Source organism: Cololabis saira, chromosome 2, assembly GCF_033807715.1.
Source record: "Cololabis saira isolate AMF1-May2022 chromosome 2, fColSai1.1, whole genome shotgun sequence".
NCBI lineage: Eukaryota > Metazoa > Chordata > Actinopteri > Beloniformes > Belonidae > Cololabis > Cololabis saira.
The window spans coordinates 11,380,300-11,396,667 of record NC_084588.1 but is presented as its reverse complement, the minus strand read 5'-3'; the positions used below and the strand labels follow the sequence as shown (position 1 = coordinate 11,396,667).

The 16,368-nt window shown below is 42.9% G+C and overlaps 1 protein-coding gene across 1 annotated transcript in view; it reads left to right on the top strand.

The window, feature by feature from the left end:
- Window positions 1-16,368, top strand: part of LOC133458088 (protein kinase C-binding protein NELL1-like) — a 362,160-nt gene that overhangs the window by 331,332 nt on the left and 14,460 nt on the right. The window contains exons 17-18 of the mRNA XM_061737631.1: window positions 8,972-9,165; window positions 16,024-16,200. Coding sequence (XP_061593615.1) covers window positions 8,972-9,165; window positions 16,024-16,200 — 371 coding nt within the window. The remainder of the gene's footprint in view (window positions 1-8,971; window positions 9,166-16,023; window positions 16,201-16,368) is intronic.

The window sequence follows — 16,368 nt, the reverse complement described above, 5'->3', positions numbered from 1 at the left end:
TATCGAGGGTAAATACCCCTGGTTGGGTCTCCCAGGCAAATTTGTCCAGAGGGATTGGCCATAATGGATACAAAAAAGGGAGCCACATGTCCCTCAGCCAGACAAGCGTTACCGGGGCCCCACCTTGGAGCTAGGCCTGGACGCGGGGCTTTATCAATGGCGCCGGTTCAGGCTCAGCCCCAATGAGCAACATGTGTTTGCCCTCTTCTGAGCCCACCACTCGCAGCAGGGTACAAGGGGGTCCAGTGCCATGTGATACAGGTAGCAAGGCATGGGCCCTGACAAGCTGACTTTCAGGTTCAGAAACTGGCTCTCAGGACATCGAATGTCACCTCTCTTCAGGGGAAGGAGCCTGAACTTGTGCGTGAGATTGTAAGGTTCTGGCTAAATGTAGTATTTATGATGTAGCATGATGTATGATGTAGCATTGTACACTACGGGTACTGGAACCAATCTCCTCAAGAGGGGCTGGACCTTGTTCAACTCTGGAGTTGCCCGTGGTTAGAGGCGTTGTGGCTGGAGAGGGCTTACCTATAGCACCCAGGCCACAGCCAGTACATTGGGGTTTTCTGCACTGGACGAAAGGGTAGGCTCCCTGTGCCTTTAGCAGGTTCTAACTGTTGTTTGAGCTTGTGAATTAAATACCAGTTCAGAATATCCAGGCTTCTAGGAGAGTTTGAGGGGAGTAGGTGTCCCTGAAAGTGCTTCTAAAGGGGACTCTATTGTTCAACAGAGACACTTCAACGCTGACATGGGTAGTGACAGTGTTAACTGGAAGGATGTGATTGGAAGGAACAGCCTTTCTGATCTGAACCCGAATGGTGGTTTGTTGTTCAAACATAAGGGTGTTCATAAGTGCACGTGGGACTAGGAAACCCTGGCTTGCAGGTTGATGATCGATTTACAATTGTATCATCGGATATGAAACCATATGTTCTGGGTTCTTTGGTGAAGAGAGGAGCTAAGCTGTCAAGTGATCACTACCAAATGGTGAGCTGGATCAGGTGGCAGGGGAAGATGCCGGAAAGGCCCAGCAAGCCCAAATGTATAGAGAGGTTTTGCTGGGAACACCTCTCCAACATTGCTTGGACATTGGGGGCAGGCACTCCAGATTGGCAGAGTGGGGGTCCCCCTTTTTAAATATGGAGGGGGTGTGTTACGATTACTGGGTATCACACTCCTCACCCTTCATGGTAAGGTCAATGCAGGTTTGCTGGAGAGGAGAGTACTATCAATTGTCAAACCTCAGATTCAAGAGCAACAATGTGGGCACCATCTTGGTCTAGAACTTTGGACCAGCTATTCACACTCACTAGGGTCCTGGAGGGGACATGGGAGTTTGCCCAACCAGTTTACATGTGTTTTGCGGACCTTGAGAAGGCATTCTACCATCAGGGGATGGAGGGAGTCTGGTTTAGTGGCCAAATGATTCAATCTCTGCTTTTTGCAGATGATGTGGTCCTTCAGGCTTCATCAAACCAGGATCTCCAGCTTTCCTTGGAGCGGTTTGCAACGTAGTGTAAAAACCGTAGGAATGACAATCAGCCTCTCCAAATCTGAGACCATGGTTTTCCGTTGGAAATGGATGGAATGCCCTCTCTGGATAGGAGACGAGGTGCTGCCTCAAGTGAAGGACTTTAAGTATCTCTGGGTCTTTTTCACGAGTAAGGGGAGACTGGAGCGGGAGATTGACAGGGAGATTGGTGCAGCCTCTGCAACTGTCTGTTGTAGTAAAGAAGGAAGGTCATGAGCTGTAGGTAATGACCAAAAGAATAAGATTGCGGATACAAGTGGCTGAAATGAGGTGGCTGGGCTTTCCCTTAAAGAGAGGGTGAAAAGCTCAGTTATCCGGCAGGGACTCTGAATAGAGTTGCTGCTCCACCACATCAAGAGGAGCCAGTTGAGGTGGTTTGGCCATATGGTGAAAATGCCCCCTGTACCCCTCCTCCAGGATGTGGCTGGGGAGAGGGAAGCATATCACTGGCCTATGGTGCTGCCCCTGCGCCCCGAATTTGGAAAAGTGGAAGTTAATGGATGGATAGATGGATGAATTGACTTAAAAGCAACTCAACTTATTAGGCAGACAATGCTCCAGAACTGGGTGGCTTGGTGGTTAGTACCTGTGGCAGGGTGGAGGAGCAGCCACTCAGCCGATTGGGTACACATCTGCCCAATCAACCTCTCCACCCTGCCTGGCTACATAAGAAGTGGCTGCACACCAGCAAGAGGTCTGCTGGGAGAAGGTTCTGCGGGTGCACGTGTGGCGGTGTGGTTGAATAAAGGAGTTCCTGCACTAAACTCCGTGTCCTCTGTCCTGTCGGTCGACCCCAGTGGCAACGAGCTTGCTACACTGGCGCCCAACGTGGGGCCCGGCAGGATGGAGGAGGGATGCGGGGAGCGGACCCTGGAGGCGCTTGCACAGGTGCTGACAGACCTGGCAGCTCTGTTGCAGGGCCAGTGGGAGCAGCAGACCGCATCGCTGGAGGCGCTGGTGGCGCAGCAGCCGACAGGGTGGGAAGCGGAGGCTGCGGGCCGCCAAGTGACGGCGCCTGAGACGGCCCCAGCGACTGCAGGACCCGCAGCGCAACCCACCCCGGCGCCACGCCTGAGGTTCGTCACGGCAGTCCTGGAGGTGGAGGTCGCCGAGGCGGAGGTGTCGGTGGCGGAGGTCGCGGAGGTCGCGGAGGCGTCGGTGGCGGAGGTCGCCGAGGCGGTCCTGGACGCGCTAGCTCCGGAGGCGGACCAGCTGCTGGAGCAGTGCTGCGTCGGGGAGGGGGTGGTCCTGGGCGCACCCCGGCCAGGGCCGCGGATGCCGTCTGGCCCGAGGCCACCCTGGGCCCAGTCCCGAGAGCGGCCCTCTCGGCGGTCGGTCCGACGCTGAAAGGCCCGGAGGGTTCGGATGGCGGTTCCTGGCTTCCTCTCCTGCTCCAGGGGGGGGGGTTTGGGTGGAGTTGGCTAGGCCGGATGGTCCCCGGCCTGAGTTGGGCGATGGGGGTGTGTGGCAGGGTGGAGCAGCAGCCACTCAGCCGATTGGCTACACCTCAACCTCTCCACCCTGCCTGGCTACATAAGAAGTGGCTGCACACCAGCAAGAAGTCTGCTGGGAGAAAGTTCTGCTGGTGCACGTGTGGTGGTGTGATTGAATAAAGGACTTCCTGCACTAAACCCTGTGTCCTCTGTGGGTGTTGCTATGTCATTATGCATATAGTCATCTGAGATTATCTCACATAAGCAAGACATGACATAATGCGCCAGCATTGTCATAGGGCTACAGCCTATTGCCCAGACTTAAAAAGGGCTTTCCCATCTGTGGCAAATTTTTGGATATATCTGACACATATTGTTGCTGTTATCCATTGATAAGATCAGCTATTGTTGAGAAATGTCTTTATTAATCCAACACATTAATTCCAACAAATTAAACATGAATTATGGCTGAATTAATAATAAGAATTATTATTCGAAATATGGAAATAAAAGACCATCTAGGATGCTTGGTCTGCAAGAAAAGAAAAGAAAAAAAATCTTGTTTCCCTGCTCTAGGAAAAATGTTCAAAAACTGATGACTCATCAGATCAACAAATTAAATATAACACATGCATCAGCTTGATTTACCATTTCCTCAAAATTGCAACTTTTTCTTTAGTATATCTTTTTGTTTTCAATTCCTCTGTCTTCAACCTTCCCCAGACCATCTCCTTCACCTGCCTTGTGTCACACAGCTGCGCCTGTGCTGAAAGCTTCTGCTGCATTTTCGTTACCCAATAATGTCTTAGTATTTATGATTAATATAGCTTTTGCATTTTTAAAGGCTTTAAATTGTGTTTAAATATTAATTTTCTATCTTCAAAGTTTTAACCAGCCCAACCGAACCCGACCTGAATATAGTTATGCATATTTTTGTTTGACCCGTCACCTGCAGTGACCTCGGTCAACTGCTCAGTTCGGATCAGCCGACACATCACTGAAACAAAGCTGACGGTGTAGGCTGAGACACTATGTTCTTAAAAAATAGCCTACACCTCACAGTAGTTTTTATAAAACCCCAAAATTGCTAAATGCATCTCAAAACCGTTTGCTAAATCAATGATCTGGCATTGTAGGTTATACACCTTTGCTGAAACAATTTTCTTCTGATCTGCCTGGGTGAGCTCTAACCAACAATTCAGAGCCTGCTTTCATTGCTTTTCTCCGTTATGTCATCATGTAGACATCTCAGAAAATATTTCAATATTTATAAACCACAAAACACATTTTGTAGTCTGAAGGTCATGTGTGCGAATGAAGGGGGCAGCAGGCAGAGCGATTAAGATCCAAGGAAAGGAGATTAAGATGATACAAGAGGTTAAATACTTGGGCTCAACCGTTCAGAGCAATCAAGAATATAGAAGAGAGGTGAAGAAAAGAGTGTGGGCAGGGTGGAGTGGGTGGAGACAGGTGTCTGAACTCATCTGTAATAAGAAACTATCAGTGGGAGTAACGGAAAGGTTTACAAGACGGTAGTGAGACCAGCTCTTCTATTTGGCTGAGAGAGAGCAGCATTAGGCAAGAGATGGGAAGCAGAGCGGGAGGTGGCAGAGGATGGATTAAAAATGAACACATCAGAGGAACAGTCAGGGGAAGATGTCTTGGGAGAAGGAAGAGATTAAGATGGTTTGGATACATTAAGAGGAGGGATAGTGAATAAAATTGTGGGGTCATAAAGATGGATCTGCCAGGCAGGAAAAAAAGGGAAATACCTAAGAATAGATTTCTGGATGTGGTGTTAAAAGAAGATTCAGAAGACTGGGGGAGATGAGAGAGGCCATCTGCTGTGACAACACCTAAAGAGAAAAGCAAAAAGTAGCTATAATATCATTAATACTCGCCAATCTCTGGCCAAAAGATTCTCAGACCTAATGAACTGATAAGAAAATTTAAAAAACAAGTAAAATTTAAGACATAACACTCTGGTGGTTCGCATTCCTGGTCCTCAAGAGCCACTGTCCTCCATGCTTTCGATTCCCAGTGGCTCTCAAGGACCTGGAATGAAGACCACGGAACTGGGGAATCGAATTTCCGTACATGATTAAACTTGATTTTTTTTTTTTATCAACTTGGGGAAGAATAACAGGTAGAGCCATGTTTGACACTGCTTGATGACATCTGCTTTTTTAAATCTGATGGCCGGGATTGATTTAAGCATTAAATTTCTGTCCTGAAAATGACAAAGTACATGCAGCTGAGTCTGAGAGTGAGATCATGTAGTCTGACAAGGGCTAAAATGGTTACTACGTGGTCGATTAAACTCTGGATCGCCTGATGGAAGGGTTCAAATAGAGACTTGGACATATAGTGTCAGTAAGGAATCAGGACAATGAACTACATCATACTACAAAGGCTGAAAATTGACCTGCCTAACATGTTGCTCAAAGACAACTGAAAGCCTTTGCCCCAATTGTTGGAGGGTATTTCAGTCTTTGTACTTAGGTCTTTGACAGAATGTTATTTGAGTTGCATGAATGGTGTCACATGACTGTGATCAATGTCTGTGTGCAGAAGCTGCTGCTGGGGATGAGCAGAGCTGCTGTCAAAAGAACTTTGGTCTTTTTCTCTCTGCACATCTCACATTTACTGATTATAAAGAGAGTTAAATGCCAAGACTTGGTAAAAGGGAAGGCCAGATTCTTGGTACCCTGGTGACTTTGAAAAGTAGAGGTAAATGTCGTCCAGCTTTTCTGTGGTGGTAAGTTCTGTTGGTCTGGAGGCACCTAAAGAATGACCTAATTTCTTTCTTTAATCATTAATCAAAGCCTCAGACCTTTAGAAGATGTACAAGCTATGGCCAAGATTAGGTTAGATGGATCTTTATTAATCACTTGGGGAGGTTCCTTTGGGCAAATTAGGGTTTCAGTAGCACAGCACCAATTAAATAGGAGATACAGTAATATAGAAAATAATAGTGGTACAGTGATATGGGAAGGGAAAAATGATTTAAAAAAAGTTGTAACATAAACTTCATAAATATAAGACATTCACACAAGTTTTTTAAACCAAGTGTCATTACAGTACATCCAAAGTCAGATATTGCACATCCGTTTGGAGAGAAATGAGAAGCTATTTCTCTTACTCATCATCATCACCCGTATCTCCTCTCCTCCTCCATGTCCCCCTCCCCCTGAGTGCAGAGTTGTAAAGTGTAATGGCCTGGAATCACTGATTAGGTTTCTCTGTGTGCTATGACAACATGCAGAGGGAGGCTGACATTGCCTATGATGGTGGACAGTTTGTCCAAAGTTCTCTGCAACTGTCAACAGAGAGTCAAGCTTTGTTTTCACCACAGAACCAACCCGTCTGATCAGTTTATCCAACCTAGAGGAGTCCTTCGATATGCTACACCCCCAGCACACCACCATGTAAAAAATGATGCCAGCAACCAAAGACCGGTAGAACGTACACAGGAGTTCCCTGCACATGTTTAATGAATGCAGCCTGCTCTGGCCTCTCTTATACAGATGCTCTGTGTTCCAAGACTAGTCCAGTTTGTTGTCTAGCCACCTCAACCTCATTTCCCTCAATCAGAACCGGTCAGTGATGTGGCCGGGACTTCCCAAAGTTCATGACCAGTTCTCACAAGGCTCCTGTACTCATCTTCTCTACCATTTCTGATACACCTTATGGCTGTGTCATCTCCATATTTTTGCATGTGAAACAGCTCCAAGTTAAAGGAGCCGTCTGTAAGAAATGGCCAAAACTGGTACTGCAGTCACTTTCAAAATATTGCTGAGCGGCGTGTACCCTCCCCCTCCTCCCCCCGACCAGAGGTTGCCAGGTTTTTCATCCAACACGTTCGTAGCGGCTGCTGCGATAATTAGAGCCGAGCTGGCAACCCGGATGCCGAAACAATACTGACTTGGTGATTGGGAGATAGGTGGAGGGTGGAGCTTCAGAAACAATACTGACTTGGTGATTGGGAGATAGGTGGAGGGTGGAGCTTCAGGCCAAAACAAAAAATGACAACATAAACATCAGTTGAGGGCTGCAACTCCTCTTTTTAAACTGGAATATCCTGGCTTGAGTGCTGTTGTCAGTGACATAAGTATTTGAAATGAACATGATTTTTAAATGTCTGTTGACATATCGGGGTCATTTTATGATTCGTTTTATTATTGCTCTTACATACAGCTCCTTTAACAAATGTCTGAGGTGTACGGAGTCAAGTGTAGAGGGGCCAGCCCCGTTCCCTGTGGAGCACCAGAGCTGCTGACCAAAGTGTCACATGTGATGTCCTCCAACCTGACTGTTGTCTATCTGTGAGATAGCAGCCAAACCAGGTCACCAGGCAGGGATCCTCTCGCATCCTGGACAGTTTTTCCTGTAGCATAAGGACCTTGATTTTGTTAAACACATGAGAAAAGTCTAAAAAGAGGATCCTGACTTTGCTGCTTCCCTTATCAAGGTACAAGTGGGTTCGGTGAAGGATGTACAGGATAGTATCCTCAACACCAACATTTGCCTGATAGGGAAATTGTAGAAGGCCCTGGGCATGCTTTACCTTGGGTGTGAAGAGAAGAAGAAAGAGCCACTCCAGTGTCTTCATCAGATGTCAAGTGGATGAAACCAGTTAGTTGTCATTCAGCTAACCGGGCTGGTTCCCTAATGGGACCAGAATGGTGCAGGATGTCTTCCATAAGGTGGGGACTCTCCTTAGACCCACCTATTCAAGATTAATTTAAATAAGTGTGCAACAACAACAACAAAAAAACTTGTTTGACTGTGATGTTTATGTTTAGGGGGTGGGGGACAGGCTGCCATCACTCTATTTCCAATTTTAGAGCCACGGTCATGTACAATGTTCTCACAAGAAAGGTGTCTATCAGGTAGTGAGAAGACTTTACTGGCAAAAGAGTGTTTTGGGTTAGAAGTCTCACAGAATCACTTCCCCTACCTTTAAGTCGTATTACTAAGTGCTGACAAAGCTCAGCGATGAAATAACTCCATTCATTCATGTTCCATTTTCTCATCTTATGTTGTCTTTACAAGATTAAGACTGTTTGTCCAGAACCAATTTAATTTTGACAGGTTAGATGTCTGTGTAAAGTGAGTATTTTCTGGGAAGTTGCGAGTGGAGTTAGAACATTAGATTACTCGTACCACGTTTTTATAAGACACCAACTCTTCATTGTAGCAGCTGCCTCATGTCCAAGGGAGCCAGCTCGTACACAGTGTGTGATCTGTTATGGAAGCTGTTGATGCAGGTTTTTTCTTTTCTTTTTCCTTTTAAAATTGCCGGGAAAGAAAATTATTGTTTGGAGTATATAGGAGTTTTCCCCAAAATGATATGTTTCGATTAGGTGCAATCTAATATTGATTCCAATTCGCACAATTTCAGGGGTAAAGGACACACTCTTAGTTTTGACTTTTAAATTCTCCTGCTACAGTTATTATTTTTGTAGGAATGGATGAAGAACATGAGGAAGATGAAACAGCCATCTGTGCATGGTAGGAATTGCAGACGTGACTTTGTAAGCTCCCCAATAAAATAAAATAAAAACAGATGATGGGAAAAAAAATCATGTCTGCTGTCACAACAAAGTTGTCTATGTTCCAATTACATAAAAATATTGCCTGCCAACAAAATGATAATGATCACAAATGATAAATTATTATTATTCATTACAAACATCTCTCCAACAAGAGAGCTCTGGCTCAATAAACACTAAATACTGCCAGTTATAATTTAAATTAGGAAATTGTTGATATAACACAACATATCTTAGCCAGGACCAAAGAAAATTAAAAGAATTTCCAAATGAATGGGAATATTATATAATATCTGCCAACTCTGGTGTTCTTTTTCCAGGAAAGCTAACAAACACACACAATTCCTACAGTATATGTTTTTCCCACAATGCAAAATACCTGCACTTACTGTATGTTGCAAACCACATGAAAGAATTCATTTAATCAGGTTTTCTCTTTGTTTCTCCAGACATTGATGAGTGCGGCTTGCAGACACACACCTGCTGGAATGACAGTGTGTGCGTGAACCTCCCAGGAGGCTACGACTGCGTGTGCATATCTGGTCCGGGCTGCAGCGGCGACTGCCCTCAGGAAGAAGAAATTAGACGCAACGGTGAAGACTGGAAACCCAGCTTTGACCGCTGTGCTATATGCTCCTGCAAGGTAGAGAATGTGAAGCAGAGACAGTGGTCATTTACTGCATAACATATCGTTGTTCCTTCGTAAAATTTTTGAACGTTAACTGAGCCTTTCTTTTCCATAACTTCCTGTAAAAAAATTACTGAAGGGCAGATTTATTATCACATAGCACCTGGTGCAAGCACTATTTTGACCTTAATAAATGGCTGTCACTTTTTACTTTCCAAGCACAGTGGTAAATTAGTGCCTGAAAGGTTGGGCCACAGTGATCCTTGCCCTGTTGTAAATGGATTTATGGAAGTTTCCCTTCCAGTGCACAAAATACAGGGAAGAGAATATGTAAATGAATCGCTGCAGACTGATTTACTAAGCTCTGGGCTTGCAATTCGCTGTCGACTGTGTCATTATTTATTGGCCAAAAACACATGTCTTAAATTTTATGTTTGCTGAGATGCAATAGGTGCAGAGCAACTTGTGTAAATTTATTTTGAATGCCAGAAGACAAAGCTATTGATATATATCATTTTCGAAGTCCCATTACTTTTGACTGGAGTAAATAAAAAGTGATCTGGAATCTCTAACTAAAAATGCGCTGATACAAGCTGACACAAGCTGACACAAGCCACAAGAACGTGTGTGTCAGCTTCTTCTGTAAGACACATCAGAGGGGTATTACAAGATGTTCTGGACCGTCCCAACTCATTGGCAACGGTATTCCGACCTATAGATGGCTGTAGCTGCCTCCATGTTGTCAGAAGTGATTTGCTACATCAAGTACTCTTAATGACCTTTCCTTACTTATTTGTGCAGTAAAACGTGGGACAAAAAAGCAAGATAACACTCATGAAAGCAAGAGATTACATATCAAAGTAAATGCGATAAGGTGCCATTTTTTGTTGTTTTTTTTTTCGAAAAAAGGTAGTTAACTTCACACATGGCTTTTTTCGTGACTGATCCAATCTGCTTTGGTCACTGGTCAAATGCGGTTGTTGCTCCCTTTGTAGACTAGTGTAATTTGGAGCCTCATCTGCTGCACTGGACACTTCCAGTGGGGCTGTGTATGATTTGGAACAACATAGTTATGTGACCAGACCAGTACATAACTGCAGTGAAAACCCACCATCTGCTGCAAAAGAAAACATCAAGCTTATGTCGGTCGTCCACCGCTTTGTAGTCTTCTCCGTCCTCTGACTGTAGATTAATGGAACTGCTTTTGTCATTTTCACTCCCAACAATTTTATTTGTGGCAAATCATGTTTTGTTTTGCCACTAAGTGTGAGCAAGGAGAATGTGAGGGAAGACAGAGAGCATGAATATCTCATGAATTTGAATTGCCTTGTTCTTGATTCAGAATTAATGGCTTGGCTTTTCCAAGCTGTTGCTGTGATTCACTACATGAAGTTAACTGATAAGAGATTTGAGTTAATCTGAATAGTAAATGATCCACAATTACAGGACACATTTTAACCCTGCTTTTAGGTTATCTAAAAGCACATTCACACATAAACTGTACAGTATTACTTATTTTAAACATGTACATGCAATATATACGATGTGCAGAGCTGTAATGCTGATGAGCATTACTGGGGAAATGTGGGGTTCAGGGTGTTGCCCAAAGGCAACTATGAGGCACTGGGGATCAAACAATGAATATATTGGATGAAAGACATCCTCCCAAACTACAAGTACATTTACTACTTGTATTGTCATTGAACTCACCTCACAGGCCCACTTGAAGTGATCCACTGAGTTCCTTAGCCCTTTATAGTGGCAGACAGGTCAGCTGGGTTGGCTGTTAATGAGATGACATTACATACATACCAATATACTGAACAGGACTGAATTCTTATAATTGGATTTGTATTGAACTTGTTTACTTCTTAGTATCCATTGTACGCTACTTATCTGACATCAGGTTGCAGGAGCAGCATCTTTAGCAGAGAGCCAGGCCTCCCTCTTCCAGGAAACCTTGTACAACGTCTGCAGGGTGTCCTTCTCCACTGGGGCTTCCACCCAGTCGGACATGCCTAAAACACTTCCCCAGGGAGGAGTTCTAATAAGATGCACAAAACACCTCAAATTACTTTTTTTTTTTTTGTCACTTTGTCTTTATTGGATTTTCAGGTTATTACAACTGCACATTTTTACCAGATTGCAAAGATCATCTGTATATTCACTGTGCAATAGAATAAGCAAAAACAAATGCAAAAAACAAACAAACAAAAATAAAACGTAGAGAAACATGAACATAAACTTGTGGGTAAGCACATTAATAATCTATCCAAAAAAAAAGAAAAAAAAAGGTCTGCATCCTTATACTTTCTCTAGATAAAATGTCCACTTTTGCCATCTCTTCTCAAATAGCCCTTCCCTCAAACCCAGGATATGGGTCAGTCTTTCCATCGTCCATATTTCTTTCATAATATCCAGCCACTGTTTTAGAGTAGGCGATTCAGGTTTATAGCAGCTTCTAGTAATGGTTTTCCTAGTAGCTGTAAGGAGTGTCTTAACCAACCAGCGATCCTCTGCCTGCACGCACTACCGTTGTAATGTGACACAAGTATAAGACAGTACATGTCAATGGAATCTTATATCCAAGTACTTTTTTCAAAACTGAATGTACATCTTTCCAGAAAGATTTCACTTTTTCACAATTCCAAAAATTACTTTTAATGCTTTTAATATGGAGGAGCACTATGGGCTCAAATTAATGCCATAAATATTTTGTATCTGTAAATAAACTTTGTACTAATATTTTGTGCGTGTGCAAAAGATATTTGTATTTGTACTAATATTTTGTGCGTGTGCAAAAAATATTTGTATTTGTAGAAATATTTTGTGCGTGTGCATAAAATATTTGTACTTGTAGATACAAAGCTACAAACTTTTGTACAAAAGCTACAAACTTTTTTCAAAAGCTACAAACCTTTTTTACAACTACGAATTACGGCGAATTATGGCACTGTTTTGACGTGCCAATAATAAGAACCAATCAGCGATCTTTGACACGGGTTTCAAAGCCAGAGCAGTGGATAAAACAGAGTGGCGACAACTTTTGTTCTCGCCGCCAGAGCGGTCACGTGGTTCATGGAGGCCCCACGAGTTCCAAAACAAAGCTCGCTGTCATGTTAGTCTATTGGACTGACAGCAGTGAGCTCGTTTTTGAACGGTAAATATTAAAATAAACCGTACACAAGTACATTTACCACTGATATGAATCACTGGGAATACATCAATGTCAGTTACGTGTATTGAATGGCTGGATGACAACTAAACACAAAATACGGACAAAATATTTCTAAAAGTACAAAGTTTATTTACAGATACAAAATATTTATGGCATTAATTTGAGCCCATAGAGCACCAGCTCGACTCAAAGTGCCTCCCATATAAAAAAAACTAAGTCCAGCCACCCTGCAGAGGAAACTTATTTCAGCAGTTTGTATCTGCATTCTTGTTCGGTGAGGGGAGGAACGATCAACTGGTAAACAGAGTCTTGTCTTTTGGCTCAGAACTCTCTTTGCCCAAACTGAGGGGTTCGGAGTGCAGATTCTGTGCCGATTCACCTCTCAATCTCAATGTGTGCTTCTAATGGGGATCCTTAAATAAACTAAACTAAACTAAACTAAATCTCCCACTTCATTCTACCATGAATCATAGATGAGACCCCGAGATACTCCAATTGAGGCAGTGCCTCTTCCCCCCCTGTTTACTTCCTGTTTGAAATACCCTGAGATGACTTTTGATGTGAATTGGCACTCATCAAATAAAAGGGAGGGAAATTCAAATTGGCCATTCATAAACAAGTACCCAACACTTGACAGTAATTCAACCCTGAATGTATTGAAGACTAACTGTAATTACCTTAATTACAGCAGCAAATTAATGCTGGAATAATATTTATTCTAGTAAAGCGTTCAACTGCATAAATAACCTTATTAATAGACATGTTCACACAAGTTTCCATGACTATAACGTTATCAGAGCTCATATACCCAAAAGAATCCAGTCTTGTTCTAAATGTGCAGCACACATAACAAATATCATATCGCTGAATATTAATTTAAATATGTGCAAATTCAGAAAAAAAAGCTACATTCCTGCTTATTCACCATTGTCTTCTTATGTTTTGAAAAGTATTTGTGGCAGCTTCGCGTTTCATTTTTCTGCTCAGAAGTCAGAATAAAATGGAGCACTGCAGCTGCAGGAATGTGAGATATTGATCACACTTGTCTGTGGGAAGGAACGGCTCAGAGAGTGAGATTAATGTGAAGCTGAGAGAGTGTGATTTGGACTGAAATGACAGCTGAGAGCTGTGATTTGAATGAGGCTTATCGGCTCATAAAATTCTAGATTTACTGCAAGGACATTACAACTGTTCCCCGCTAAATAAACTGAGGCAAATTCCATAAAGTATGTTATCAGTAGAGAGATATAACTTCAGCATATTTTAGAGAAGACACTCTGGAGTCTCTTAGGTCGTACGTATTTTTTTGAAAAATGTAACAGTGTACAATTTGGTGTCGTTTTGCACACTTTCGTATTTTGCAAGCATACTAAACATATTTATGGCAGCATGTCATCGTATCAGGGATGCAATGTCTGAAATTCATTCTTTTTAAATACATACTGTATCTGTCTTCTTCATATGTATTCCCAGAATGACATAACCTGGAACGTAGGCTTAAATAATAAATTCGGCTGCAAATTTAAAGCTTAAAATAGAGCAGTACAAAGTCACTACATGTTAATAAGAGCAATTCTGGTAAAAACCGAGCCGGGACAAATGTAGCAGAGCAGAAAGTGAGGTACTTTTACCTGGGTGTGAGAATGGAGGGGTACGCCTCGTTTAACAGCTTTACTGGTTTTCATTCTCTGTCCCAGTGACTGAAAACTGTCACAAACTCGCTATCGTTTAATAAGAAAGACATAGAAATAAACATTTACTATACAGATTTGAATAGAAAACCAGATTTTGGAAATCTCTAAAGGCTTGCGTGTTATAAACCAAATTGCTCCATCAAAGGAAATTACATCTGACAAAAATACCCTGGGGGATGAAAATCTTCTTCATGACTGTGTCGACCAACAATCACACCTGTTAATAAATAAACAAGCAAGAAAGAAAGCTATCCACAGGCTTCACATTCATCTTAAAGATGCTATTAAAAAAGAAAAGAGAAAAGGAATGCTATTTTGTTAAACAACATCAAACCCTGGACTGAGTGCTGGAGTGAAAAATGAACAGTCCCCTTATCAATTCCTCCTGCCAGCAAGGTTCCAGTCGGAAGTGCTTTCCCAGCCAGTCGAGGGCCGTAACTGTAAAGACCAAGGGCATCGGTATCAGCACCCCCGAACTGAGCCGCTGCGCTGCAACCAGACAATATGCCATAATAAAACATTGGCTCCGCATTGCCCTTTTAATGGCATGCAGAGTGATTTTATGTTCCTCATGCATTTTCTAATAGCCATTTTATGTAACATTTTTACATCTCTATAACAAAATAGTCCTGGGGCCAGACACTGCTGGCTCTGCTCTGTAAAATGGGTCATAAAGTTCTCTCCAGGTTGACGTGAAGAGCCAGCAAACCCACAGGCCGGTGGAACAATGGAGATGGCAGTGTGGGTCTGTGTTTGCCAACCGAGCTGCCAAACCTGCAGCGCTGATTTAGAACTACACTAAAGTGCTGTTTGAAATCAGAAAGTTGTTGAAACACACTGAACAGTTATAGTGAGTGGTGATGAAAGGAAATGTTCCTGGATCTTTCTCAATATCACAAAGCACTCCCGTCTAAACAGAGCTCCACTTCTGGTACATTTCACATCCTTTTGCCGGAAGACAGAAGGGCGAATCTCCAGCTGACCCCTGAGACCCCGAAGAGGAGAAGTGGGTGTAGATAAAGGGTGGACTTTTTTGAGTAATCGTGTTTACAAACTGTATCAAAGCTTTACATCCTTGTCAGAGATAAGATTTTCCTAAAAATGTCCCAGATGGTTTTAAATTCACACCATGAATACATTACTGTAGTCGGGGGAGGGGGGATCGGGGTTTGTTTTGGTTGAAAAATAAAATCGTACTTTCAATCATGATATGAATTCAGTTTATCCATAATTAAGGAGCTATGTTGTCACTAGCATCATTAAACACATTACGTGTTGAGAGGTGATAAAACCTAATAAAATGATGTCTATATTTAGGTTGCTGTGGTAACGGTGAAGATAATAGTAACCAGAGCTTTCATCGTAGTAAAGGCTTTGTGCTGTCAGACTAGTGTTTCACTTTGATGCCAGATGGGCTTCAGGCTTTTTTTAAATATGTGTCAATCTGAAGCTTAACGCTAGAAAATGTATTATTTTCAGTTTTTTTACAAAAAAATATAATAGATTATTATATCCACTTCCATAATTACACCTGGAAAGAAGCAGAACAGGGGACTGGAGGAAAGGAAAATAATAAAAAAAGACGTCCTGCAAATCATTGGATGCATAGCTCAGTAATTCACATGGGATTAAAATGATCCCTCGATCTGTGACTGTTGAAATAGGGTAGGTTTTTCACAAATAAGGTGCATTTGCAATGGACAAATATAAATTGCATCCATAATTATCACAGATAAGCAAGCAACAGCAGTCCTGTAGGATCGGGGCAGAAGTTGAACAAGTAAACTAAATATTTCATTGACAACGTGTATCTGAGCATTCTGCTTTTTACAGATGTAATTGTCAAAGTATAATGTTTCCATCAGAATATAATATTGATGAACAAAAATAGGCACATTGTAGTTAAACCGTCAGATGTTACCAGGGAAACCAAGTTACAGTGGTGTATATTGTGATTATAATGGTTCTGTGGTTCTCACCGCCGGGCTCTCTGTGTTACAGAACGGGCAGACGTACTGCAGAAGGAGACCCTGTGACTGTGGAGACCCGGATGAGGACTCGTACTGCTGTCCTGGCTGTGACAACAGGCCCAGCAGTCAGTGTCTGGACCAGAGCGGGCGCTCGCTCTACCGCAGCGGAGCGTCTTGGCTGTACGGTTGCCAGCAGTGCCGTTGCATGGTCCGTATATAAAAACAAACACTCACATATTCACTGAAGGGTACAGGGATTTTTTTCAACAGAAATGAAGGCAGAAAGCAGCACAGTGGCTTGGTGGTTAGCTGTTGGCTCACAGGTGGAGCGCTCCTGGTTCAAATACTGGCAGGATCTTTTCTGTGTGGGCTTTGC